The 27415-nt window shown below is 40.8% G+C and overlaps 1 protein-coding gene across 2 annotated transcripts in view; it reads right to left on the reverse strand.

The window, feature by feature from the left end:
- Positions 1–27415, reverse strand: part of LOC124612570 (uncharacterized protein C6orf132 homolog) — a 284388-nt gene that overhangs the window by 10888 nt on the left and 246085 nt on the right. For both annotated transcript variants that reach the window (XM_047140854.1, XM_047140855.1), the window contains one exon: positions 14133–14265. In XM_047140854.1, coding sequence (XP_046996810.1) covers positions 14133–14265 — 133 coding nt within the window. The remainder of the gene's footprint in view (positions 1–14132; positions 14266–27415) is intronic.

The raw sequence follows: 27415 nt of genomic DNA on the forward strand, positions 1-27415 counted from the left end.
ACACGTAAGTTCTAATTAGAATAACAGTTTAGCTTGTGGTCTCCGGAAATTTGTGTAACATGAAGTTTACGTTAAGCCCAACATTTTAGTTTGTGCTTCCTTTACTGCTAACGATTTTATGCCTACGTTGTTTCATGCAAATATTCCTATTTAGCCTTTCCTTTGATACATAGCTCTAAGTCAGCACATCTGTTTTACAAAAAAAATTCCGTAATGCGAAGTATGTGTATCATGAAACGTTTGGCAACGACTAAATTCTTATATTTGACTGCAATTGTTTGCCCTTTACAACTTCCGTATGTATTTAATTTTATTCTCAAGTATACGAGCAAGTAATGATAGTCTATTTTCCATAGTTCACCTTACATGCTAAATAAATACTTTTCTTTTCAATAATATCTTAAAAACACAGAAAAGTTATCAGTATCTTGCCATACCATCGGTATAGAAATCTTTGTGGCAATATTATCACGATATTGATAATATTTTAAGTGTTGGTATCGAACTCAAATATCGCAATCAATCTGGAATTGCAAGGTCCATACGTGAGCAGTGAGGAAGTCGCAAATATTCTACAGAAACGATACCTCAGATTTAGAAAAATAAAGCGGTGTGTAAGGAGGAGCACATGAGTAAGGAGAAAGAACAAAGGACTGGTCGAAGAAAAAAGAAAACACTTGTCACCCTTTTCAACATGTTCCTCCATTATCCGAACTATTATTACTGTTGAAGCTTCAGTCACACCTGCTTGTTGAATCGAAGTCTTAAGTTGTATGTTAACCCTAATAGGACACAAATTTTTAACTTGTTTTCAACAATCCATGTAGCTAAATTAAATAGCTGAAACATTCATCCTGTTTTGTAGCAAATTACGTATCTATCAGCTTGCAGAGGCAACCACAGTATGATTTTCAATATTTCACATATTTATGGTCCGTATTCAAAAATTTAAAATACTGTCATAATCCATACATTAGGAAGCATAATCTTACGTTAAATGTTTAACACAAGAAGTCAAGTGTTAAATTTAGTAACTGTGTATGTGTCTTGAAGTGCAAACGGCTGGCCGCAAATTACCTACATTCATTTAGCGTTTGATAATGATGGTACTCAATGACTTCCAAAAAAACTTTAAATAATATTTCAAATTTTCTCCAAACTTTTCTCGCTTACAGCCACACAAAGAAATTAAAATAAAACAGTTGAACGCAGTGTAAATGTTCGTTGTTTATTTGGTAAAACTTGAGCATCAAGCACGACGTTATAATTTATTATTTATGTACTGTCTATCTGTATTCGCTAACCACTTTGCAGTCACCTTCCACAAATACCACTAAAGGTATGTACAGAGTTATATCATTGTACGATCTAGTTATGATTTTGCTTCTTCAACCATAAAGCTTTTACATATTTATCTTTAAACATTCATCACATTAACACATTTGCACAAAGTTGGCAACCTCATATTTAAGCTCTAGAATTGACACAGTTTTCACTTGTAATAGTTATCAATATCTGTTTCTTGTTCGACTTGAAATGATACTTTGTTTATTAAATATTCAGTTTATTAATGTTTCAGTTATTTTGGATTCTAAAAGCAGGCAGCTTACCAGCCAATATAGGTCGAACTATCATTAAATGCTGACCAAGTAATTACGAGTAAAATGAAAAAAAATAGTTTATGCATTTATTTCACCAGGTATTAAAGCACCCTCTACGTTCTCTCTTCTATCTATCCAAACATCATCACAAAATTACAACATAGTGTACACAAGACATCTGCTGAATATCATAACAGGATAGCGATGGATACATGGAATTATAGTAACGTCAGACTATTGACATATTGTTATTTTCTCCTAACATAAAGTTGTTGACTAATGGGTTTAGTAATATTCTAACAGAAAAATAGGTTTGCGTTTAAATTCCGAGAAGAAGGAAACTCATCCGAGAAACAATAGCGAAAATTACCAAATTGTGAAGGAAGAAAAAGAAAACAGAAATGAACAGAAGTTTATAAAGCTGACAGATTTGACAAAGACACACTAACACTAGTTAACTAATGGTCAGATAGGAGACATCTGGGAGATACCGAGAGCTAACACACAATGAAGATAACAAATGTCCTCTTCAATGTTGCATGGTTTTAGATCCTAGCAACAGAAAACTATATCGTGAGCAGTTAGGAGATATCAATAATTAAAGAGAGTTATTAAAAACACTGCTACCAGCCTCTCTAATTGCACAGCTGATCAACATCTTTATCTGACCTCAATAGTGGTACGTCCTTACTCCACATGGCACAGTGCAGAGATCTGGAATTTATTCTCAGATACGACGCGGAATGTCACGACAAGCGAATTTCACTTCTCCATATTTGTTGTTCTTTCTAATTTTGAAGAAGAAAATTTCTTACAATTTCAAGATCTGAATCAGGTACCACCGAGTCGAACGCCTTCAAACTATGGTACGACCACTAGTGACCTCATGTGCTGTGACGTATAGTGTTTAACTAGATTAGCAAAGAAATTATTCATAAAACAAAAATTCCTTGATTTCAGTCAGGTAGATAGAAAGAAGAAAAAGGGGGCGTGTGAGGTAAGTTGAGAAATGTGAGGAAATATTTTACGAGTATCAGATGACAGAGTGCTACAGTTTCACCAATGTCCAAATAAACGAAAGGGGTCTACTCATTCCAGAGGTGCACTACAAGTAATAAGACTCTCTCAAGAATACTAATCTCTGATTTCAGTAATTAGGCAGACTGACAGTGTGCACGAAATTTGTTGCACTTTCTTCCCGCTGCTGTTGGAGATAGTTGTATGTTGTACGATTCTGTTATGCTATTTTTCAGACGGGTAGTAGAAATTCGATAAGCCTCTCGTAGATACACTGAAACCAGAGCACCCTTAACGGTATATCGATATCAATGAAACATAACATCATAATTGGATTTTTTTGCCAAGTTCATGGGAAAGTACTACGTTTGCTGCATTTTTAATGACGTACAGAGAGTATATGGCAATCATTGCAGTGGTTCTGAAATCTCCATTGCTTACAGTTATTTTTGTTCAAAAATGGTTCAAATGGCTCTGAGCACTATGGGACTTAACATCTATGGTCATCAGTCCCCTAGAACTTAGAACCACTTAAACCTAACTAACCTAAGGACAGCACACAACACCCAGCCATCACGAGGCAGAGAAAATCCCTGACCCCGCCGGGAATCGAACCCGGGAACCCGGGCGTGGGAAGCGAGAACGCTACCGCACGACCACGAGATGCGGGCAGTTATTTTTGTAACTGACATTATGTTTACATCTGTTTTGGAGGACAAAATTAGCGAACTTGGGCTATATAAATGCAAGCAGTTATTTACCAATCCATAATTTACCATTATCAGCCGTTTCACGTCCACAACTTGATAAAGGTCTCGCCTGACTCATGCATTACATTTCTTGAGCCATATGCATCAATAAATACTCCTGCATGTTTTCTTGCGTCACTTATTAACCTCCAGTAGGACTGTAACGAGTCGGAGTGTGGAAAGTCAGAAGTTCGAATGTGCTTGGGAACATAGAAAATATGAATACGAAAATGCCAGGGGTCAGTCTAGACAAATACAGTGAGAGTCAGTGATGTGAGATGGAAATGGGATGAGGATAAATACGGTGATATCAGTAAGAGCAGGAGACGATATTACAGAAGTAGTATCCGTTACGAATAAGAAGGTACAGTCGTGATAAAGTTACTGTGAACAGTTCAGAAACAAGATTGTTATCGTCTGAACCGACAGCAAATCAACGCCAACAACAATAATTCAGGTATAACTGCCGACATCACAAGCAGAAGGGGAAGGGGCAGAGACAGTATATGATGACACTCAACGGGAGGCTGAGTACGTATAAGGAGATGATAACCTAATCATCAGGGGAGATAGGAACGCAGTGAAATGGAAAAAAACTGATTACAGTGTTATCGGAGAACATGACTACGGTAGTAAGAATGAGAGGAGAACAGCAGACGTCAGCAGTAAACATCAGCTGACAATAACGTACAACCTGTTCAGAAATCAAAAGAACAAAAAGTATACTAGAAAAGGCCTGAAGACACGAAAAGATACGAACCAGAATACAGTACAGTGGGGCAGAGATCTCAGAATCAGATACTTGATTGTAAGGCACACCCAAGAGAAGATGTAGACCCAGACCACAATTCAGTAATTTTGATGGGTTGGTTGAATTTAAGTGAATTTAAATTAATCATCAGGGAGAATACAGGTATAAATATGTGGATCCTGAAGTTCTCAGGAATAAAGACAAGCGTTTGAAGTTCTCAGTGGCTGTAGATACTGCGATAATGAATACCGTAGCAGTAAGTTCGCTTGAAGAGGAACTGACATATGTAAAAAGGCCAGTCACATACGTTGGTCAGAGAAACGTAGGTGCAAGAAGGTCACTGGATAGAAATCTTGTGTAACATAACAAATACTTCAGTTGATGCACAAATGATGGAAGTAAAAATATGATCAGGAAAATAGGGAACGCAGCAGTATAATCCATTAGGATCGAAATAAATAGGAACTGTTGGGAAGCTACGGCGAACTGCCTGCACGAAAAATGTAAAGAAATCGTAAAATAGATCATAAACTGTTCAACGCATTGAAATGTTAAACCTATCATAGTTGAAATGAAAAGCAAAACACTGCAGGAGGAATTCCTCCGCTAAACGTATATTAGGTAGCGGATAGGTGGAAAGGAAAGAATAGAGTGAAAGTATTTACGAGTGGCAGGAACTATCTTCTGACATGAAAGAAAAAAAATGGGAGTTTATTTGGAAGACGTAACAGACCAAAGATCCAGTGGCATAGGCAGAGCCTTGGCCTGCTTTCAATTAAATAAGGTAGAATGCGCTGACAAAATTTCTTTGGAGTTTCGAAAATTGAGTAAGTGTCACCCAAATGACTGTTAAACCTGGTGTGCATAATCTACAAGACTGGAGACATACCATCAGAATTCCCCAAAAAATATCGTCCACATAATTTCAGAGATATCTAGGGAATTTATTTGCGAGGCTTACCGCTCAGCTCTTGCACCTTTGTTGACATGAATAATATTCACAATAACAGCAGGGGATTTCTTAGGTGAAGATCAGTTTGGCTTCAGGAGGCACCAGAGAGGCAAATCTGACGTTGCGCTGGATAATGGATACAACACTTAAGAAAACACAAGACACGTTCACAGGATTTCTAAAAGCATTGTAATGTTTCGAGATATTTGAAATTATCAGGAAAGTAGGAGAAATCTATAGAGATTATAAAAATGTGTATGTATGTATGTAAGTTTGTTCCATATCTCCTCCTAAACCAATGGACCGATTTCAATCAAACATGATATACTTACCTCTTAGTGTCTGGAAAGTATCGCTGCTGGGGTAAGAAAAACCTACTAATCAAAGGGCTGAGGGTAGGGGTGAGAAAGAAGAGTAGCTCGCGACGTATGTATACGCAGACTTCATTAATGCAGTATTTGAGAATGAGAGAACTTGCTGACCTGCAACAAACCTTTACGAAACTTATTCTCACTGACAAGCTTCGCAAAAATCAAGAAAGGAGAAATGTTTGACGTTTACAGTATTTTCACTGTTTATGCAATAAAACTGCCGCCTCAGGCATGAGGTTTTAATTTCTTACTACTTTACTAGGAACTGTATTCGCGACACATCACTGGACGACACATTGTTCTGGAGATAAGACATCATAAATACTGAGCGGTGTGAAAATGAAAATACAGGTCGAAATTCACTAGAGATACAGTTGAAATATGTACACAGTTATTTAAAGAACAAACTACATAACAAAGGTTAAATAAAACTGACAATTCAGTAACTGCTAGAATAAATCCACATGATGATTACATGAAGTCTGTGTACTTAACCACAGTAATATTCTCACAGTTACTTAACATATAGTTTCAGTGCAAATAAAATTTACAGTGCTCAAGTTTTTATGTAAAGCTTCAAAAGATTCAGAACGGATTAAAAGTATGTAATGTCATATTAGGGAATCTGCACAATAACAATGACTTGTTGTGGCTCTATTTAAATTTAAATAAATACACTGTCCAGTACTCGAGACTAACTACATCGTTTACCCACGTGAATAATATTACTGGACTTCGTCATTTTGTATTTGTGCTACGCTGTGTAGGATGAATGTGTGAGTGTGTGTTTGTATATCGGTCTTATTAGCATGGGGAACCACGAAACACTGAAAAGGAACCGTGAAGTTGTTTACCAGTGCAGCTAATTATTATTGAACAGACCCAAAGAGAATAATAAAGAACTGATGGCAGCGTTTTCTGTATGTAAGAGCTGTAGTAAAGATCACCTGTCATCGAAGTAGCAGTATACTGTAAAGGGATAGTACAAAGTTAGTAGCCGATTAATTTTCTGTTTTATTTCATAAATTAGCACTTAGAGTAGAAGGAGTAGTAATTATAAATTACAGGTGAAAGAATTTCAGTGGTAAACTTTACTGCTCACACTGCTTTCAACAGTGAAAGCGAGGAGAAACTACAGGTCATACAGAATGGAATGAACAGTCTACCGAGCACAGAGTTGACCTGAAGGTAAACTGAAGATAGACGAAAGTAATGAGAAGCAGGAGAAGTCAGTATCGTGAGCAACTGATCATCGAAATTAGAGACCACAAAATACACGGGGACAAGGAATTCTGCTACAATGGTCGCGAAATAACATTTGACAGAAGAAGCAAGGAGGACATAAGATGCGGACTAGGAGAATCAAAGAGAGCTCTTAAGGTCAAAAGTAGTCTTCTGGCATCAAATATTGACCCTCATTTGATAAAAAAGTTTCTGAGAATGTGGGTCTCGAGCGTAGCATTATCTGGAAGCGAAACACGGACTGTAGGAATACCAGAATAGAAGAGAATAGAAGCAATAGCGATGTGCTGTAGGAAGAGATAAAAAATTAGGTGAAGAATCGGCAAATAACTAACATATAAAAAAGAACGAGGGACAGGATGATATGACATGTGTCGAACATCAGGGAATAATTTCTATGATACCAATGCCGTTTTTTCCAGCCTGTGTTCCGCGTAACACTTTGTTACTCAGGAAGTAAATACAAGGTGGTCCGCTGAAAACTATTAATATCGAGGCGCTTTTTTCGACATCCTGACGGTACTAATTGTATTTGTTCTAATTTTATTATGATTCCTGTGTTTTAGTTATGATTTGAAATTGAAGTAATCGATGAGTAGAACAAGTTTTCCTCGTTTTTTAAAAATTCTCTTAACCATCAGAGTAAAGTGTTCCATCAAGTTACCAGTATTCTCAAAGTGTTCCTTCAGAGGAAAAGTTTGGTAACCCCTGCAATAGATGAACCTCTGCAGAGTAAAAACTGTAGGGGAAAACAGAGGTTGGAACACATCCAACAAGTAATTGTGGACATAGAGAGAAACTGCTACACTGAGATAAAGAGTATGGAACCACAGAAAGGAATTCCTTGAGGGCCACATCAAACCAATCAGAAGACTGATGACATCCACTCACACACACACACACACACACACACACACACACACACACACACACACGACTGGAACTTCAATATTATTAAATCCCATTCTTTTTTCCCCGTGTGTTTATTGTACATATTTCCGCTTAGCTTGCTTTATTTAATTCCTCAATTTGTTTCTTAACTTTATCCTAGTGGCAAACAGTACAAAATCATCGCCCAAACACTGAGATGTACAAAATTAGCATGCGTTTTTTTTAAGCTTAGGGGTCTGAACAGTTCCTCGAAGACTGCTGAGAATGGTGTTGCTGCTATGGAATCTCCTTGCTTCACGCCTGTTTCAATCACTAATTTGGTTAATATCATTCTGAAGAGGCAAAGTGGAGTTACATCATCTACTTCATATTCTTCAGTACACTAGCACAGACAGAGTTAATGTTTTATTCCTCCAGTGGTTGTTAGTAGAGACTCTGCTGAAATCATATCGATAGCATACTCCTAATCTACGAATACCAGGTGAAATGGTAGTTCTTTCACATTCTGTAATTCTGTAAGTCCATTCGTGGGCCACTGGGCTATACTAACTTCTGAAGCCATCTAGCTCCTTTCATGTTTAAAATCTATTTTTTTTGTGTTTTTGGTGATAATGTAAGTTAAAATTTAATATGTCATGGAGAGTAGGCTGATAGAAAAAATTATAATAATAAAAAAAAATGGCTCTGTCTCCCTTCTTATGAACTGGAATGATGGTCGAGTTCAGGGAAATATATTTCTTCGCAGACATTTTATGTAGATATTTTTCACGTTACTTGTGTATTAATTTTTTCCGTTTTGAGTCATTTGTATTGAAATACCATTATCTCTAGGATCTTCCTTCTCTTCATTCCACGAAGTGGTTTATTCGTGTCATCTGTTATTACATTTCTGAATCATTTCTTTGTTTATATACTCATTTAAGTTTCTACAGTTTATCTCTTTGTTATTAGTAAATGCCAATCTAACTGAAGAGATGTAATGTTCAACAATCGTAAATTTCTGCTTTGGTTTCACTACAATATTGTAGGTTTCGATTGGGTCTCGTACCAAATGATTTTGAATCTTTTCATATATGCTCGGAGACATTTCCAAAGTTTTCTTTAATTCTGAACATTCTATCATGTTAATATTTTCGTGTGATCGTAACTCTCACCTTCTGTTTAATATCTTCCTTCTCTCATTAGAAATTTCCTCTTCTTTTGACTTCGTCGAGAAAATTACATAAATAATTTCTTCATAAAGCAATAAGCAGTCTAGATCACGTTTCATTAACTGTTACGACCGATTTCGGTAGAATTGGACCATGTTTCAGATAATTAAACGTGAAACATACCGCTTTTAACTTATAAACAAAAAAGGATAACTGACTTGTCTTTCAACAAAATGACTCCTTTCAGAGATAATTTTCTATAACTGTTATTTTAGTGACACAGCTATGGCGTTCCAATACCACTATAGGTTAGCGAAGCAAAATCAAATATCAGGGTGTTGATAATAATGTTTGCTGAAGTAGAACGTAAATGTAGATATACCACGCACAATATTTTTGACTCATGTTACATAAACAGGATGTGTAATTCGAAATAAAATTTACTAAGATTGTTCCAGTACAAGACCTACACACAGAGTTCACTTCTGACATTATGTAAAACACATGGGCAACATCAAGAGGACTGGAAGCGTCTTCGATTCAGAAACTCTTTCATGATAGAGCACTGTTACGTTAAATCTAAAAGACGAGTAGCACCAAGAGTCCTTCAGGAAAGTCGTTGTCACTTTTTGGACTTTCCAAGGTAGGGAACGGTCATCTGGTGAGAACGAAGCAGGTAAACGTCATGCTAGACAGGGCGAATTGATGAAAGGTAGGTGGGTCAAAGGAAAATTAACAGGCACCAGAAACTAAATTAAGGTTGTCGTGGTCCATAATCGATAAACTGCTCAAATAATATAAAATTACATGTTTGAAATATGTGATCGTAGCCAGTTCTCATTTCGTGGAACTGTTGCATCTCACACAGTATTTTCCAAGGACAAAGTAACTCATTTAATTAAATCCTCAACATAAATATATACTCGTAATTACATGTAAGCATACAATCATTATCGTTAATATGTAAATCAAATAACGAATCACCCAAAAGAATTTTAAGCGTTACTGCGTTAACCCTAGCGTGGTACGAGTCCCTAAATCAGAAGACTACAGTATAGTGTTGCGACAATGAGAGAGGAAGTGACGGTTCAGCACTGGTAAGTTAAATAGAACAAAATTATTAAATTACACAGGTTTCGCTCAAGAGCGATGAAAATTGGAAAACATTTAATGTATTTTAATTGTTTGTACTGTTTGTAGTACTTAGCAATTTACAATCGTGTTACGTTCCGGAAAAACATGCTAAGTGCCTACGTGCAGCACGTCTATCTCAGATGTTTATTTCTAGAACATCCTCTGTTCCCACAGAGGAAAAATGGACGTCTGAGCCAGACTGACGTGTAGGTAGTACCAATTAATCACCGCTCTCTTAATAAACGCGTAATTGCTGCCATCGGTTTTTTGCTCCAAGTAATTAATTGGAGCTCTGTGATCAGACGCACAAAAGTAACGCCAGGGCTTCGTTCGGGCACAGACCCCTGGTATTAATTCTGGGTGCTGTGTCGGCCTTCCCACTCTAGTGCTACTGGTACATTACGCGTACACGAACTCATCAGAACCTCCATTTTGTTAAATGGAAAAGAGACTGATGATGCACAGTACATGAGCCAGATTACCAACAAAAACATGTATGAATGTAACGTTGTTTATGCATAAATTCCATTGAAACTGCATTGTCCATTAAGCAAATAGTCCCACGTATATCGAGCCGTGTTTATGAGGGCCTATGGGGCAAGTTGTGCCAGCTACTATAGTCTCCTTTGTAGTATTTTCTCGTTGGAGAAGAGCTGTGTCTGAACTGCTACTGTTTCGTGCTCTGGAGCGCAATGAAAACGTGCACTGTTTCTTTTATGCATAACGATGAGAGAGTAGGAGGGTGTGGAGCCTTTTGTGAGTATATAGAAGGAAGGGAATTCTGTTCGTTGCATATGGTTCCTTTCAACAACCCGTGGCTTAACCATACAGGTAAGATTACATTTTAACGTAGCAAATTAAACACAGTCTAGCGTCAATAAACTACACGCTATTACAGTGAAGCGTCAATGGAACTGGTATAGGAATGAGTACTTAAATACACAGACATGTTAACAGGAACAATATGGTGCTGTGGTCGACAACGGCTATACAAGACAACAAGCAGTTGTTAGATCAGTTACTGCTGCTAATGGCACGTTATCAAGATTGAGTTAGAACGTGGTGTTACAGTCGGCGCACGAGCGATGGGACACAGCACCTCCGAGGTAGTGATGAGGTGGGTATTTTCCAGTACGACCACTTAACGAGTGTACCGTGAATATCAGGAATCCGGTAAAACATCAAATCTCCGACATCGCTGCGGCCGGAAAATGATCCTGCAAGGAGGGGACCAACAACGACGTAAAGATAATCGTTGAACGTGACGGAAGTACAACCCTTCCGCAAATTGCTACACGTTTCAGAGCTAGGCCATCAACAAGGGTCAGCGTGCAAACCATTCTACGAAACATCATCGATATGGGCTTTCGGAGATGAAGACCCACTAGTGTACGCTTGATGACACAAGGTTTACGCTTCACCTGCGCCCGCTAACACCGGCATTGGACTGTTGATGACTGGAAACATATTGCTTGGCCGTACGAATCTCGTTTCTAATTATATCTAGGAGATGGGCGTGTACGGGTATGCAGACAGTCTCATGAATCCGTGGACCCTTCATGTCCGTAGGGGACTGTTCAAGCTGGTGGCGGCTCTGTAATGGTCTCGAGCGTGTGAAGTGATACGGGACCCTTGATCCGTCTAAATATGACACTGACAGGTGGCACATACGTAAGCATCCTACCTGATCACCTACATCCATTCATGTCCATTGTGGACTTGGGAAATTCCAGCAGGACAACGCGACACCCCATACGTTCATAATTGCTACAGACTGACTCCAGGAACACTCTTCTTAGTTTATACACTTCCACTGGCCACCAAACTTCCCAGACATGAACATTATTGAGCGTATCTGAGATCCCTTGCAACGTGCTGGTCAGAAGAGACCTCCATCGCCTCGTACTCTTACGGATTTATTAACAGCCGTGCAAGACTCATGGTGTCAGTTCCTCCAGCACTACTCCAGACATTAGTCGAGACCATGCCACATCGTGTTGCGGCAGTTCTGCGTGCTCGCGGGGGCCCTACTCGACATTAGGCGGATGTGCCAGTTTGTTTGCTCTTCAGTGTATAAAGTTTCTCTTCGTTTCTGTGCTAAAGAAAACTCTGTTTGCCATTTGCAGAACTGGGTACTTCCATTTCAGTCACCTCCGCAGTACTGCATGTTAGTTGCAATTTAAGTTTACTATGTGAATATTAGCTTTGTGGCATATGCTTTAGGAGAAGATAAAGTTACTTGTCTTGGGAGGAAGAAACCCTAGCATCATTCTGATGTCAGACTAATATGCACCGTTTCTGACGTTGGCGACATGCTGACCATGACCTAAATTACTTGCTGGACATCTTTCAACACCCTTCTATATCACCGCATCTCAAATGCTTCGATTCTTTTCCTTTCCTGTTCCCCCACTGTCAATGAAACACTTTAGTACTGATCTGCACTCGAAATGTACATTCTCGGCCATTTCTTCTTCAAGTTAAAGCTCAAGTTTGATCTAGTGGAGTTCTTGTGGCGGATACTGCCGTCTTTGACTATACTCGTCTGATGTTTGCTTCGTCCGCCAAGTGCTTTTTGCTTTCAAGATAGCAGAATCCTTAACTCCACCTACTTCGTAGCCTACAGTTTTAGTTTAGTTAATCGTTAGTTCCATCTCTGCATTCGTTTATCTGCGGTTTAGTCTTTGGCTGTATAGACTGAATAGATTGCCCAATCCACTCAAAGGTCCTTTCACTAAAGACAGTAAGGTCACAGGTGAAATTTATCGTTATTATTCCTTTATCTTTAATTTTAATCCAACCGTCGAACTAATCTTTTATTGTCACCATTGCTTCTTCGACGTACAGATTGAACAATAAGGAAGAAACACTGCATTCCCATCTCGGGTTCGAAATAGTCATACGAAATGCTTTACACATCGAAGTGCTGAAAATATTTACAGAAATTAAATAAATTTGCTAATTTAGTGTGTCCTTGCGATGGAATGAGACAGCTGACAGAAATACGGACATGTAATTCTCAAACAAAAGGACAGATCGGTGGTGCATAACCTAATAAAAGGTTATTATTTGAAGTTGCTCCTTTATAAATATGAGGAAGCAGCCAAATTTACATGTTAAATGCTTTAATGGGTGTCGGCAGCCTAAAATCGATTTGAATAATCAGCGGAAGACCCAGAACGAAATTTAATCATATTCATTATCCTTGCAACTAGCAATTATGAAGAGAAAAAAAACAAAAGCCGTGATGAGTAAAGGCTGCAAATAGGGAGCTCAATCACGCATGTTTTGTCACTTATTTACTATTCCAGGCGCGACAGATAAATTTGAGACAAATAGAGAAAACACGGGAAGAACTAAATTGAAATGCAAATAACTTGTGACTTACAGTTTTTTAGATAGTAGTTATTCTTAGTGTTTGCTATAATTTTGTCGCAGTCTCCTGGTGAAGATATATAGGAGAAGCGACACAAAATCTACATTTCGAGAGATCTGAATCTGATTTTTCTTTTAGCCTCCTAAAGTTTATTAATTATATCCAGTGAATGTGTTTGAAGGGTGGCAGTAGAAATCTTCTCTTTAATGGTGTTTAGCGGTCTTCTCCATGGGCTCTGTTATTCTCAATACACACTGATGTTTTTAGTTCTGGGTGTTCCATCTGGACTCCCACTATCAGTGGTTGAATGCCAGATCATCCATGTTGACACCGGACTCATGATTGTGTAGCTGAGTCACTGAAACACTGTATAGAATAACTTCTTCTACTGAAGTAAGGAACGACATTTGATGGGCACGAACGACCACTGTTACTACCACTGCAGATATTATCTCTGGCTGAAAGATATTTCCGTTATGTCACAATTATTGCAGATACAGTTCACATTATATCCTGTAGGTAGGAACCAGTATTTTCCTCTTTTGCAAAAGTTAGTTGCAAACGGCAGACAATATTTGTCCTTGTCCACTAGACAAACCTAACTGAAGAGCAACTGAGGAAGATCGCGGCCAATGTTAACAACATTACGGTTCTGGTGTTGGTGTTTCAAACTCATTCTAAGAGGAAGGAAAAATTACAACACTGAATACCTATAACAAAGTGAGGAAGGATTGGTAACATTTAAATATAAAAATCTGCAAGAGCTTCACAAAGCAGAAATTGACTGAAAGACCATAGCAATCCATGCGTGGTTGTAAAGGTTGAATGGTCATGATGAGGTATTCATCAGTTAAACTCTCGCTGCAGCAAGCGGTGGCTTCAAGTGCTTAAATATACCTGGCGACAGCTCCTGGTAGACGGGGTTGTACAGTTCTTCTTTGCTGTAGGGATCTGAACAGATGAATACCGTTGGCTCCTCAGGACCCCTATAGCCATTTGGGTAGACAACATTCGGCTTCATGTCGATCATCTGGAACAGAAGTGTCAGTGTCCAGTGTTTATTGCTCTAATTCACTCTTAATTTACTAAAACGAATTCTTCAGAGCATAATATAAAATCTTTAATCTTAAGTCATCCATATGCGACTGTTATCTGGATCTACGACTATTGATGATTTAAAATAAAAATTGAAACAATTATCTCTGTCAGCCGTTTTAATTTTCATCACAGCGGATTTGGAGGCAATTTGATTCTTCTTCATGAAAGTTATTCGAGTTTCCTATGAGTAATTACCTTGTCCATACGCTTAAAATTGCCCTTTAACATTTACAATCTGGTGTTTTCAGTAGTGTTGGTGAATTTGAACAGTCTTTGAGAGAATTATTTCGGAATTTGTAGATCATACAACAACTGTCATTTATGATTTTTCATTGCGATTATTACTCATTTCACCATTTGGTGTTCAACAGCATACATTATTAATGACTTACCAGACATCTTGTGACGTCTCCCAGAAATTTTACAAAATATACGATAGGTCTGCGGTAATTTTCATTCCTAAAACGGTGACTTCGCACCGCATTCCACACACCCCCACAACGTCACCTGTATCGGCAGCACCTAGAGAGAGGTTGGAGTGGTTCAGACTTTGGGCTCCAAGTCAAGGGTAGTGAGGTTTTAATAAACTCGTAGCCACCCTGATGTAAGTTTACCTAACACCCGTAGGATATTTCAAGTCTATGTCAGGAAGACACATTGTAATAAATTCAGTACAATCCTCTTCAACAGGTCATCTCTCATTTTCCTATGACACAAGAAAACGATATATAAATAATTATGCTAACAGAACAACAGGAACTTTATGTCACCACTTGCAGCTTTTGTATTTACACAGTACGATGATTGTCACTATTAGGTCATAGCTTTTAAATGCATTCTGAAATGCTGTTACGACCATTGTAAATAAATGCTTTTCTTTGATAATATCTCGTTATGTGTGTTCCGTAACTTAGTTAGCAAACACCGGAAACCTTATAGGTTCCTTGTGTTGTCAGTCTCTCTGTCCAACTGTTAAGAACTCTTTCTCTCAGAAACGTAGTTGTATAAGTTGAAATTTAGATCAGATATTACGGTCTATAGTCTCTTGACGGCGTAAAAAGTTGAAGCTTCCATGTCAGTAGAGTCAAAAAGTATGGCTATTTGTGTCACGTGTTTTTATACTCACTAACTCACTCAACAAAATCTATAAGGTACTTCTCATTGATATATAAGCACGAAATTTGTCATGCAGCGAGGTTTTACAATACCGGAAAAAATTCTAATATCAACTTGTAATTATATTACATGAAGAAAAATGTTTTTGTCATTTTTATCGAACTATCTGTTAGTCCCTCTGCTGAGATATCTTTGTCAAATACTAATGTCCACGATCCTTCAGCTTCAGAAATAATTGAAGCTGTACTAATAAATCAATGCAGCTGAAAAATATTGCCATATATGTCACGTATTTTGACACTCTAAAACTTACTCATCAAAAACTATGTGAATATATGTTGGATCTGGTGATCTATAAGTACTGTGCTTACAAGGAAAACGGATTTTTCAGTCTTATGTTTAATCAATCCATCACCTCTCAATGTTGTAAAGAAACACCAGAAATAACACACTCAGATTCAGCCTTAAACTGTAAGTCCCATTTCCCCATTTGGACAACTAGTGTATATTAGGGACACTTACGTCGCCGATGTGGCGTCGAATAGAACTGGCACCAGGCTGTTCAGCCACACGAAATTATTACTCCTATCTGTATACATAATCAAGTTTGTATGGAAACTTCAGAGCGGGAGTCCTACTCGGAAATGGCCAATTTGTTCTGTTCAGCTGTCTCCAGTGTCGACTGTATGTTACTATGCGAATTTCAGTCAATACAGCTATCCTTGTTCAATGGTTAGGCCAATATGACACTTGAAAATGAGAAAACAGACCTAGTGCTCCGACAGTTCACCGTTTGTATTCCATTATCCGGAGGGGCACATGTACCGTTCATGTATACTGACGACAGTGAAGAATGGTAGAGCAGAATCTATGATGTGGAATAAGCTTTCCAGACAGTAACGTGGGCTTCCAGCTACCCTTTGAGAAACAGGTGACCGGCTCTCGCCATCTTAATGCTTTTACCCATGCGGCGTGTCACCCATTACTATTCTTTGAATCTGATCAGGGGTTCACAGCGCCATCACTGCTGATACATATAGTATGCAATTACAGTTTTAACTACAGTAATATTTTGGATACGTCAGTTCTAAACTCTGATGATCTCTAGATGTCAGAAACTGCTCAAGAAATTAAGTTTGTTTTGCTCATTTGGTTGCTGATTTTTACAGCAAATATAGTAGGGCCAATATAAGTAACGTAAGCGGGCAACTATACAACTACCAACCCGCTTAAATTGCCTCTTTATACACACACGCATGCACAGACATACAGCAATATGGCCCGCCCACTCACACTCTCTCTCACACACACACACACACACACACACACACACACACACACGCACACACACAAACTCACAGACGCGCGCGCGCGCACACACACACACAACCTGCGCTCCTCCACTAATAACGATTGTAATGACTGGAATAATATAAAGTCATCTAGACAAAGGAGCACTGTTATGGAAGCCGGAAGATGTCGGCCAGTGTTGTCCAGATATTTTAGTGCTTCTCGAAAAATAATTTTAACGAATCACGACGCACTAGGGACAGGCTGACAGAGAACTGGAAAGAAAATAAACGAACCCTAGAATTAAATGTTTGTTGCTGAAGCTTCGATAATGAAGATTTTATTGCTGCTCTCAGTTCACTCGAGCTGACGCTTTACGATATCCGACTACATAAAACACTTGTCTTGTAAAATAAATCGAGACTGCTGCGTAGTTCGTATGTGACTCTAAGGACAGTAACGGGACCCATTCCGTTCAAAACATCCCGAATGTGTAAATGCTGGTTTTCAGACCCCTTCAGAAGATTTGTTTCTTCTGTTGTCGACTCAGGAACCGCGCGCGTGTGTGTGTGTGTGTGTGTGTGTGTGTGTGTGTGTGTGTGTGTGTGAGAGAGAGAGAGAGAGAAGAAGATGGAAGTACGGAAGGAAGGGATTGAGAGAGGCTTACTCTACGAAAAGCCTATGTTACTTGTTCACCACATAAACTTACTCCATGTACCCTAATAACAGAGAAAGGCAATTAAAAACAATGCTATTCGATGTCTTCTGACATAAAGAAGGAGAAGCAAGACAGAAGAGATCACAATTGCGACCCATCTCGGAGGGAAAGACACCTTGATATGATGATTGTCCGGGGTTGTCATTAACCTGCAGTTTAAAAAAGATGAAAAGTAACTCGTTGAACTATTTCGGGAATTACTACAAAGGACGATTATACCCTAGAAAAGGAAAATGTTTAATTATTCCACATGACAAGAAAAAACAGCATACATGACACTGAAAACTACATGCCGCTTAATACTTCTCCACAATGGAGAAAATATTTAATGAAGTTATTACGAATGACAAGTATCATCATCGAATACTAATCAAGCAAAACAACAAACTGGTCTGATAATTCAGTAAATAGCGTTAGACTACTTATAAACTGCAAAGCCACTTCGGAGGTAGCCCCTGACGTTGTGGTTGATAATGGAATAAAAATCAAGACAGGTTCATAGGCTTTGCCTACCTCGAAAAATGTTCCACAATGTAAAATGGTGCAAGATGCTCCACATTAAAAAAAATTTCATGTAAGCTATATGCACCAACAGCATGTGCTAGGATCAAGAGGGGATTGTAAAATAGGTAAACCAAGAACTAAGTGCCCATACAAAAAAAAAAAGAAAGAAAAAAAAGGTTCATTTGGCTCTGAGCACTATGGAGCTTAACATTTGCGGTCATCAGCCCCCTAGACTTAGAACTACTTAAACCTAACTTAACCTAAGGACATCACACACATCCATGCCCGAGGCAGGATTCGAACCTGCGACCGGAGCGGTTCCAGACTATAGCGCCTAGAACCGCTCGGCCACTCCGGCCGGCTGACGGAAGTGAAGGAAAGGATTAAGAGTGGGGTTAAAATTCAGGATGAATGGATATCAATACCAGATACGCCGAAGGAATTGCTAGCCACACCAAAAGTGAAGAACAACAACAGGACCTAATGAATTGAATGAACAGTCTAATGAGGACAGAAAATGAACTGGCAATCAACCGGAAACAGGTAAAAGTAATGGTAAGAAGCATAAATAAGAACAGCAAGAAGCTTAACATCAGAATTTTTGATTAAGAATGAGACGAAATCAAGGAATTCTGCTGTCGTGGAAGGAAAATAGTCCAGGACGGACGAAGCAAGAAGGATATAAAAAGCACCTAGCACAGAAAAGAGGGCACTTCTGGCCAAAAGAAGTCCATTAGCATCAAACATAGACCCAGACTTGAGGAAGAAATTACTGATATTGTAAAGCATTGCATGGCAATGAATCATGCGCAGCGGGAAAACCAGAAAAGAAAGAAATCGGAGCGTTTGAGATGTGGTGCTACTGAAGAATGCCGAAAATTGGATGGATCGATAAGGAAGGAGGAGGTTCTTCGCAGAATCAGCGAAGAATAGTACATATGGAAAATACTAACAAGGTGAAGTGACAGGATGACAGAACATGTGTTAAGGTGACACTCATTAACTTACTAGAGAACGTTGTAGAGAGTTAAATCAGAAGAGAAACGAATTCAAGCCTGTAAGTTTGACTGAGTATGGGGCAATCATCCCGAATAGTAGCGAAGAGTGAAAGATAAACAAATAAAACTGAAACATTGTAGGTGTACAGCTTCCGAGGGTTACTCGAAAAGTGCGGTATGACTTCTTATATAACACAAACTACCACAGAGTTTTTAATAAAAAACTGTTTTTATTTAATTCCTCAGTCGTTACTCTATTTTCCTACATAGTTACCACGTCTGTTTAAAGATTTTTCATAACATTTTACAGTTTCTGTATCCTTAAGTCTTAGTCGTCTGCCGCCTCTGACGATAACCAGTCTTTTACTATTTCTTCCGCCCCTGAGGAATCCCTTTAGGTAGCGAAACAAGTGAAAATCACTCGGCGCTCAGTCTGGACTGTACAGTGGATGGACAATCTGATCCCATCCAAAAGATATGATCAGATTTGGGGAGTGCAAGGCAGAATGAGGTCTTGCATTGCCATGAAGCAACCAAACTTCAGACCTCAGAAGGCCACTTCACTTCTTCTGTTTTGCCTGTATTGCAAGCCGAAGATGAGTCAGGGTAACGCAGTATGTGGCTGCGTTTATTGTTGTCTCTTACTGCATGAACTCTAATTAAAAGTCTCTATGTTTATCCAAAACACATTTGCCGTAACCTTCCGCGTTAAGATTCTCTGCTTTTCCTTCACTTTGACTGGTGATTTGGTGTGATGACATTCCACTGATTGACTTTTAGACTCTCGGCTCATGTGAGAAACCCGTATCTCGTCCCCTGCGCCATTGTTGTCTAAAAACTGATGACCTTCCTTATGAAAATGGTCCAAAAATTCAACAGCACAAGCCAATCTTCCCATTTTATGTTTCTCACTAAGTAGCCTTGGGAGCCAGAGTCCACCCACTTTGCGGACTTGCGAATTTTCGGAGACAATTTTGTACAAAGTTGTTAGACCCACGTTGGGAAGTTTCAATGCTAAAGTGGAAATTTTTAGTCGCCGGTCTTCGCGAATCTTTTTGTCCGGCTTTGACAAAATCTTCTGATATTGCTGATGGTCGGCGTGATCGCGGTTCATCGTGGACGTTCCCCCGTGCGTCCTCGAAGGATGTCACCCACTACGCCTTTTGCTGTCGCTCATCTCCATGGCGTCACACACTCATCCTTGCTGTCAATAACGAATCACTAACCGTACTTCACAGCCGGCGGTCTGATCAATTATTTTGAACATTTTGAACAGACACTGTAAACAGCACACTGCGGCAGTACCAACGCAAATGGCGTCATTTGACGAGTAAGGCACGCCGGAAGTCGGTGCGCATGCGCGTTTCAGTGTTCGCGCTACATTCGATTACCTACTGCGATTCAGACTTCAGTTTCATAACAATTTCCGTATAAATCCAAAACGAAAAGAAGTTTTTGTTCTTGTTGTTTTAAGTCTGAAGACTGTGCAACACTACATATTTATGAAGATATTGAGCTAGAAATGAAAGGAAAAAAAAAAAATAATGCATTCCGATTTTATGTGTGTCCCCGAGACGAGAGTGAAACAGAAACTGCTTAACATAATTCCCTCTCTACAGGAGTAAGTTTCGACCTAGATAATTTTAAGGCAACATCTTTCAAGTCTTATCTAACCGCCAGGGTAGCCGAGAGCGCTGATGCACTGCTTCTTGGACTCGGGTAGGAGTGCCGGCCACAGATCGAATCCGCCAGGCGGATTAACGACGAGGGCCGGCACGTTGGTCAGCCTGGATGTGGCTTTCAGGCGGTTTTCCACATCCCGCTAGGTGAATACCGGGCTGGTCCCCAAGTTCTGCCTCAGTTACACGACTCGCAGACATTTGAATCCGTTCGCTCTATTTCATGGCTTACACTAGATGCAGACAGCTGAGGTACACCAATTCCGTCCGTGGGGGTTCGGGGTGGCGACAGGAAGGGCCAACTAACACTAGTAAATTCGTAGTAGCATGGCCGACCCCACGTCGACGTGGAACGACGACCCAAATGATGATAGCCTTTCAAGCTTTAACTGACAGTTACCAGGATAGTGTTTGCCGTTAGAGAGGCTCCTTGGTATGAAGAAGAACGCCAGATGCAGGAGCCCAGGGATACATTCCTGAGAGACAGTTAGCGGTGAGGAGATGCCAAGCAATGACAGCCTAACAGATCTGGAGTGTTCTCTCTGAACTCGCTTCTAAGACAGACTCGGCCATTTGTAGGAACGCCCGTCTATGGTGGCAACGGTGTTTGCTTGCACGAACCGACATTTTAAATAGGAGCCAGATGGGTCACTTAGCGTCGCTTTCGTAGGTGCCGAGGAGCAGTCAACTGGCAGCGTCCGTGTCCATCACATAGGACCTCATGCACAACCGCCAGCATCCATGAGCAAAAGACGGAGAGGTGCTACGGCCTGCAAGCTACTTAAAGCGCCATCATGCGCCAATGTTGCTGCTCACTGCTAGGACCTCTCTCTCTTGCTCGTCTGAACCTTATAACGGATTCATTGACTATATTTTTGTAACTTGGTTTCTAAATTATTCTTGATTTCATGTGAAACTGAAATTGACACTAGTGGACTCTATCCTCCCTATTTCAGTACATAATATTCGTTCTTTGTTGCTTTGCGAATCTTGAATGTGGAATATGTAACATATAAAGAGTGAAATCTGAGCTGTGGTATTGCACATTCTGTTCACCTACATCACATGGTTAGCATCGATTAACCAACGTTCAAAGTGCTTCAATCACACCTGCGAGTAATATCGAGTCAGGTAATTTGGAGGCAACACGATATGGTGTCAGTTTCACTGGTTTTCATTTGTTAGTGGAAGTGGTGAGCGGGCAAAGTGCAAGCCACAACTTGTTTAATGGAGCTCTCCATATTAGTCTACTTTGAGTAACTACTCTGAGTAACTTCTGCGACCTATGTCCGTTAAAATCTGCTAGCGGTAGTGAAGCCTTGGTCCCCTTCCGAAATTTTTACCCTACACACTTCGCTATTTCAGGAAGTGTTCTGTGAACAGAAACCTCATTACAGTCAAGTCGTCAAATTTATTTTCTCCCCAGTTACATTCAGTACCTTTTCATTAATGAGCCGACTTGCCAATTTAATCATTAGTTTTCTTCTATAGCTCTACATTTCAAAACTTCTAATTGTGTCATGTCTGAATTGCTCGTCGTCCATGTTTCACTTCCGTAGGAGGCTCCATTCCAGAAGGACATCCAAACACTTAACTTCTTGATATAATGTTACGTGTCTGGCGCTCAGCGGGCTTCTGACCGAAATGCCAGTAGAGTACAGTGTTAGGTTCGCCGCAGCATTAGTGAGGAGAGGATGGCGAGTCCTTCGGCCAAGCCGCCTTTCATCCGCGGGAAATATTATTCCCCGTACTCAGTTTTATAGCAAGTTGAGTCGACCCTGTGGCTATCCTACAGGGACGTTTCTACCAGGTTTTGAAGTCGGCGGCTCCAAGGCTAGTGTCTAACTTTTTGCGCCCTGGACAATAATGGTCACATTAGTTCTATTCTGAGTGTGGCCAGCATGAAATTTATACCCTCTCTACATCGGTCGTCATCAGTTATTTTCCTGCCCACACTGAAAAACTCGTCAATTAATTTAAGCGTTACAGCTTCTATTAAATTTAACACGGATAGTGAGGAAGTACTTCGCAGAATCGGCAAAGAAAGGAAACGTACGGGAAACATTGGCCAGAAGAACGGACTGGATGATAGGACAAGTGTTACGATAACAGGAAATAACTTCCATGGTACTAGAGGGAACTGCTTCTTGTCATTCTCGTGCCTTTGTACCACATCTGCGCAATGTCGCCACTGTTGTTAATGGATTGTATACTGCTGATTAAGGTAGTGGCCGGAGACCCTATCTGTCGCCATCCCGAAATCCCCCTCTCGGGACGGAGTATGTATACCCCACCTGTCTGCGGTAGTGTTATTCATGTGAAATAATTCGAAAGTTCTGAATGTTAGCGAATGGAGGCGCGACTTCATTACCTGCCCGGTATTCACCTAGACATATGTGTGAAATCACCTATAAATCAAATCGAGGCTGGCCGACTCACGCCCCTCGAATCTGTGGAGCGGTTTCGATCGGGAGCCGGTGTATCTCCCCGTATGGGAAGCGGCGAACTAACACGCACTGACGTCCGAGCGTGTCTTGGGACTACAGGAAGTTGTAAAGCGTAGAATCCGGGAGGAGACTGAAGACATTCAAAAAATAATTGAGAATGCTCGGTTCCAGTGCTACTCTGAGATGAAGAGGTTAACGTAAAAGACTAGGATGTGCGGCGTGTCCCATCGAACTAGTCAGACGATGAATGACCAAAAAAAGTAAGAAATGCTGCTTTGAATGAGTCAGTCAGATAGGAAACCGTATCAGGACTAACAACCTCAAGAAAGTTTCCAGGTTCTAAACCGCAAAGTAATAAACGACTGTCTTCTATTCATACAGAGGAGCAAATTTGGTATTGATTGATTTTAATAAATTGAATAGAGATTGACGACTAGTTATCGTCTATGTCTGCAACGGAAAGTTGTAAGCCTGCATTTATCAAAAATTTTGACTGATGGCGCAAGACAGAACTTTTAGTACAAATGGCTCTGAGCACTGTGGGACTTAACTGCTGTGGTCATCAGTCCTCTAGTTAAAGTAGCCTAACTAACCTAAGGACATCATGCACATCCATGCCCGAAGCAGGATTCGAACCTGCGACCGTAGCGGTCGCGCGGCTCCAGACAGTAGCGCCTAGAACCGCTCGGCCACTCCGGCCGGCGAACTTTTAATACGAAAGATACTAAAAAACATAAGAGTCGCTCGAGTGCAAAGGAAAAAGGTACGTGGATGAGCGACTTGAAAACAAGTAAATACCTCAGTAAAGAAAATGATATGGAGGCACTGGTGATGTAGCCAGGTGAATGGGTGATAGGTGAACCAAAGAACGTCCTTGCTGGATTCCAAGGGATTAGAAAAGTCTGAGCCAACGACCTAATAGAAGATGGGTGGAAGACATCAGAAAACGTGCAGAAGGAACGAGGATAGTGACGACTGATAACTCTAGCGTGTGGGAAAAGTTGTAGGAGATTGTTGTCCAATAATGAACGTCAATTTGTTGGTAGTGATGGCGACGTACTCCGTCGAAACAGGCCTCAGAAGGCACAACTACACCGTCCTTCCGCCATTTCATCCTCAGCCGATAGGCGTCACTGGTTGTGGATATGGTTAGGCACGTGGTCAGACACTGCTTCTGCAACCATCGTCAATTTCCGTGACCGGGGTCGCTACGCGAAGAAATACACAGGTTTTTGAGACTTCCTCGCTGGTTTCCAGCTCTTACCTATTGTATCGAACGGAAGTTAAGGAATCGGACAATTGTGAGGATGGTCAGTGTAGCATGTAAGGCAGTAGTAGCGCGTCCGGCGGTAACAAGGGACGGGCCCGGAACAGCGGTAAGCCAAGTACTGCTGGGGGCTACGGGCAGGCACTCGTTCACGACGTCGTTAAACAGCGGATGGCGGTAATTGCGTTCGGGATGGGCGCGCTGCCCTCAGCCTCATTAGTAATCCAGTCGGCGCGGCGCGGAGCGGAGCGGCGGGCGGCTCCAGTTCTCCAGCTCCCCGGGCAGGTGCAGGCGGGAGGCTGTCCTGGAACCGCGCTGGAATGCCCGCCCCGCCGCGATCGGCTGTGACGGCGCAGCGGCAGGTGAGGGAGGCAGAGGCGGCCACGGCCGCGGCCGCGGGCGGAGGCACAGATTTCTCGGCAGGTGCCATAGCGCTCGGCCGCTGCAGCTGCCCGCCGACCGCGCGCGCACCTGCCCCGCTAATGAGCTCATAAATAACCGATTTAAAACAATTTCACCGTGGGCACCTCTCCTCCGCGTGCTCTCACCGTCTCGCGTCGTAAGACACACTGCCGCGTGCCCAAAGCAAGCGGTGTCTCTGGTGTAATACGTCTACCATCAGACGAGCCTAGGAACGTTTTCTACAGAACTGTATCATCTAGTGGACAGGCAAAGTGAAATTGTAACATACCGTCTTTCTAAGCCCAACTGCTGCCACATTTCCCAGTGGCTAACAATACTTTATTCTCCGTTAAACTTGACGTATAGTGAACTCCGCTACACCTAAGTGTTCGATAGCAGTACAAACTTTATTATATGTCGCCTGTTAATATGTATGAGAGTAATTGGAAACGTCTGAACCACTCACTATGACACAACTACACCACACTGTCGATGAGACTTTAAATCATCGTCCTAGTTATCTTATTTGTAGGTTTGAAACATGGCCATGAAATTGTAAGAAGACACATTTTGGCAATTTACAGAGAACAAAGAGCCACTGGAGGATGTGCCCCCGTAAGTCAAAAAATTAGTAAGAAAATAGAGAAAAGTTAAGATGGCGGTTTTAATATTACAAGTTCCGCCCATCTGAGTACAACGCACGGAACGTGCTCCTAATAATGGGGAACCCTCAGAAAGATCCTTTTTTGGGATACTGTTTATCTATCGCGTTGTATTGGCTTCACTGTTGGTTATGTCGTCAAAGCGCTGGACCTTTATGTGAAATTCTGCCTTTTATCGTTTCGTGGTAGGTTTGTATTTACGATACGAAGTCCGTCACACGTGATGAATTTTTCTAGAAAGAATCGCGCATGTTTTGCACTTCAGTCATGCAACCGCAGATGTGCACGCGTTGCTCTTTTTTTTCGGGAGTCAAAGTGTGCAGAAAAAACTCTCCAAACATGTTTCGCTTCTTCAAAGCATTCTGGAAAAGAACATTTAATTTTGAGATGTTGCTCCAGTGCGATTTGTGACACATTAACGTTGAATCAGTGAGGCCTCACGTCCACTACGTAACACTGACTGCTGACAACTGACTGGTGGAATGCACTTCCGTTGTTTTGAGTTGTTCATTGACGCTTCCAACGCAGTTACTGTAATGACGTCCCTTGCACGCAACGAATAAAATGAGTCTCCGAACTTTTGTATGGATGATGTGCGTCAATAACACAAGAGGAATTTTCCATCACTGAAAGTCACAGGACTATGAGAGGAAGGAAAACACTAAGAGGGTTGGAACTTAAACAGTGGCAACTATTTATTCACAACCGATACATGTGTTTGCACCTGTTACTCTCCTTTAAAGTAGTCACCAGAGCTGTGTAAAATCCGTTGCTAGCGATGTGGAAGGCGTAGTATACCGGTAGCAGAGCCTGTTCTGTTAATGGTCGAATGGAGCGGTCTAAAGTTATGGTGATTATCGTGTAAGACTGTGATGGTGTTATCCCAATGCATTAGGTTCCTCCACGGCAGACCGTCAATGCACAGTGTTACTGTTCGTTTCTGGAGCATCGCCTGCGACCAGCTTTGCGAAGGAAGCGGCGACACTTTCAGTGCAACCCACCCATCATTTTGCTCGACAATGCGCGGGCGCATACAGCGTAAGCGGTGGCAGCTCTGTTCGGTCGATGGGACTGGGAAGTACTGTACCATCCACCGTACTCCCTGGACTTAAGTCCTTGTGACTTTGATTTGATTTCGAAGATGAAGGAACCAATTCGTGGCATTTGCTTCAGAACTGTTCCAGCACTCGTGACTACTTTGAAGGACAGTAACAAGTGCAAACACGTAACTCTTTTGTATCGGTTGTGAATAAGTAGTTGCCACTATTTAAGTTCCAACCATAGTATTACAGCATTATCTTGATATGATAGTTACGCCTATTAAAGAGGATAAAAGACTGATGTTTCGTTGGCGATGGAGTCATTAGGCAAATACAAACAATACTAACTTGATCGTACAGTCCACATGTGTAGTGCTGGTTCATAGTGTCCTATGAAACACTATGATCCGGCAGTTCAGCTGTGGACTGCTCGATGAACAAGTATGCCATAAGAAACTAAATAATCACAAAACTAACTTCTTTCGTAATCTAACGAAAATCAGTCTATATTTAGACTGTTCTTTTTTTGTTATAAGTCATTAGAGGCAGAAACCAAGCTCGGTTTGGAGAATAATGGGGAAGGAGACTTCAGAATCTCTCTTTTCAAATGTGAGTATAGTCCAGAAGCAACAATACGCAGTAGTTATTAGCGCCTAGAAGTTCAGCAAATTGCCGAAAGTATCAGCACTTGGACTGCTACACTTGTTAAAGTACAACACAAATTAATACCGAAATCATATACCGTAATATGATATCCCATTGTTCTCTCCATGTGGTTCGCCACGACGGATCCATGGTTTAAGAGGACATCGACTATGTTCAATGTATTCTTAATCAGTGTAAATTTTCGGAGAATATCCGTGCCATTGCAACCGCAAGATATGAGATGTGTCTGAAAAGTTCGCCGGATGTTCTCGTAGAATAAAGAAAACAAGAGTCATCCTTATTGGCCTTCAGAG

The sequence above is a fragment of the Schistocerca americana genome, chromosome 4, assembly GCF_021461395.2.
Source record: "Schistocerca americana isolate TAMUIC-IGC-003095 chromosome 4, iqSchAmer2.1, whole genome shotgun sequence".
Classification (NCBI taxonomy): domain Eukaryota; kingdom Metazoa; phylum Arthropoda; class Insecta; order Orthoptera; family Acrididae; genus Schistocerca; species Schistocerca americana.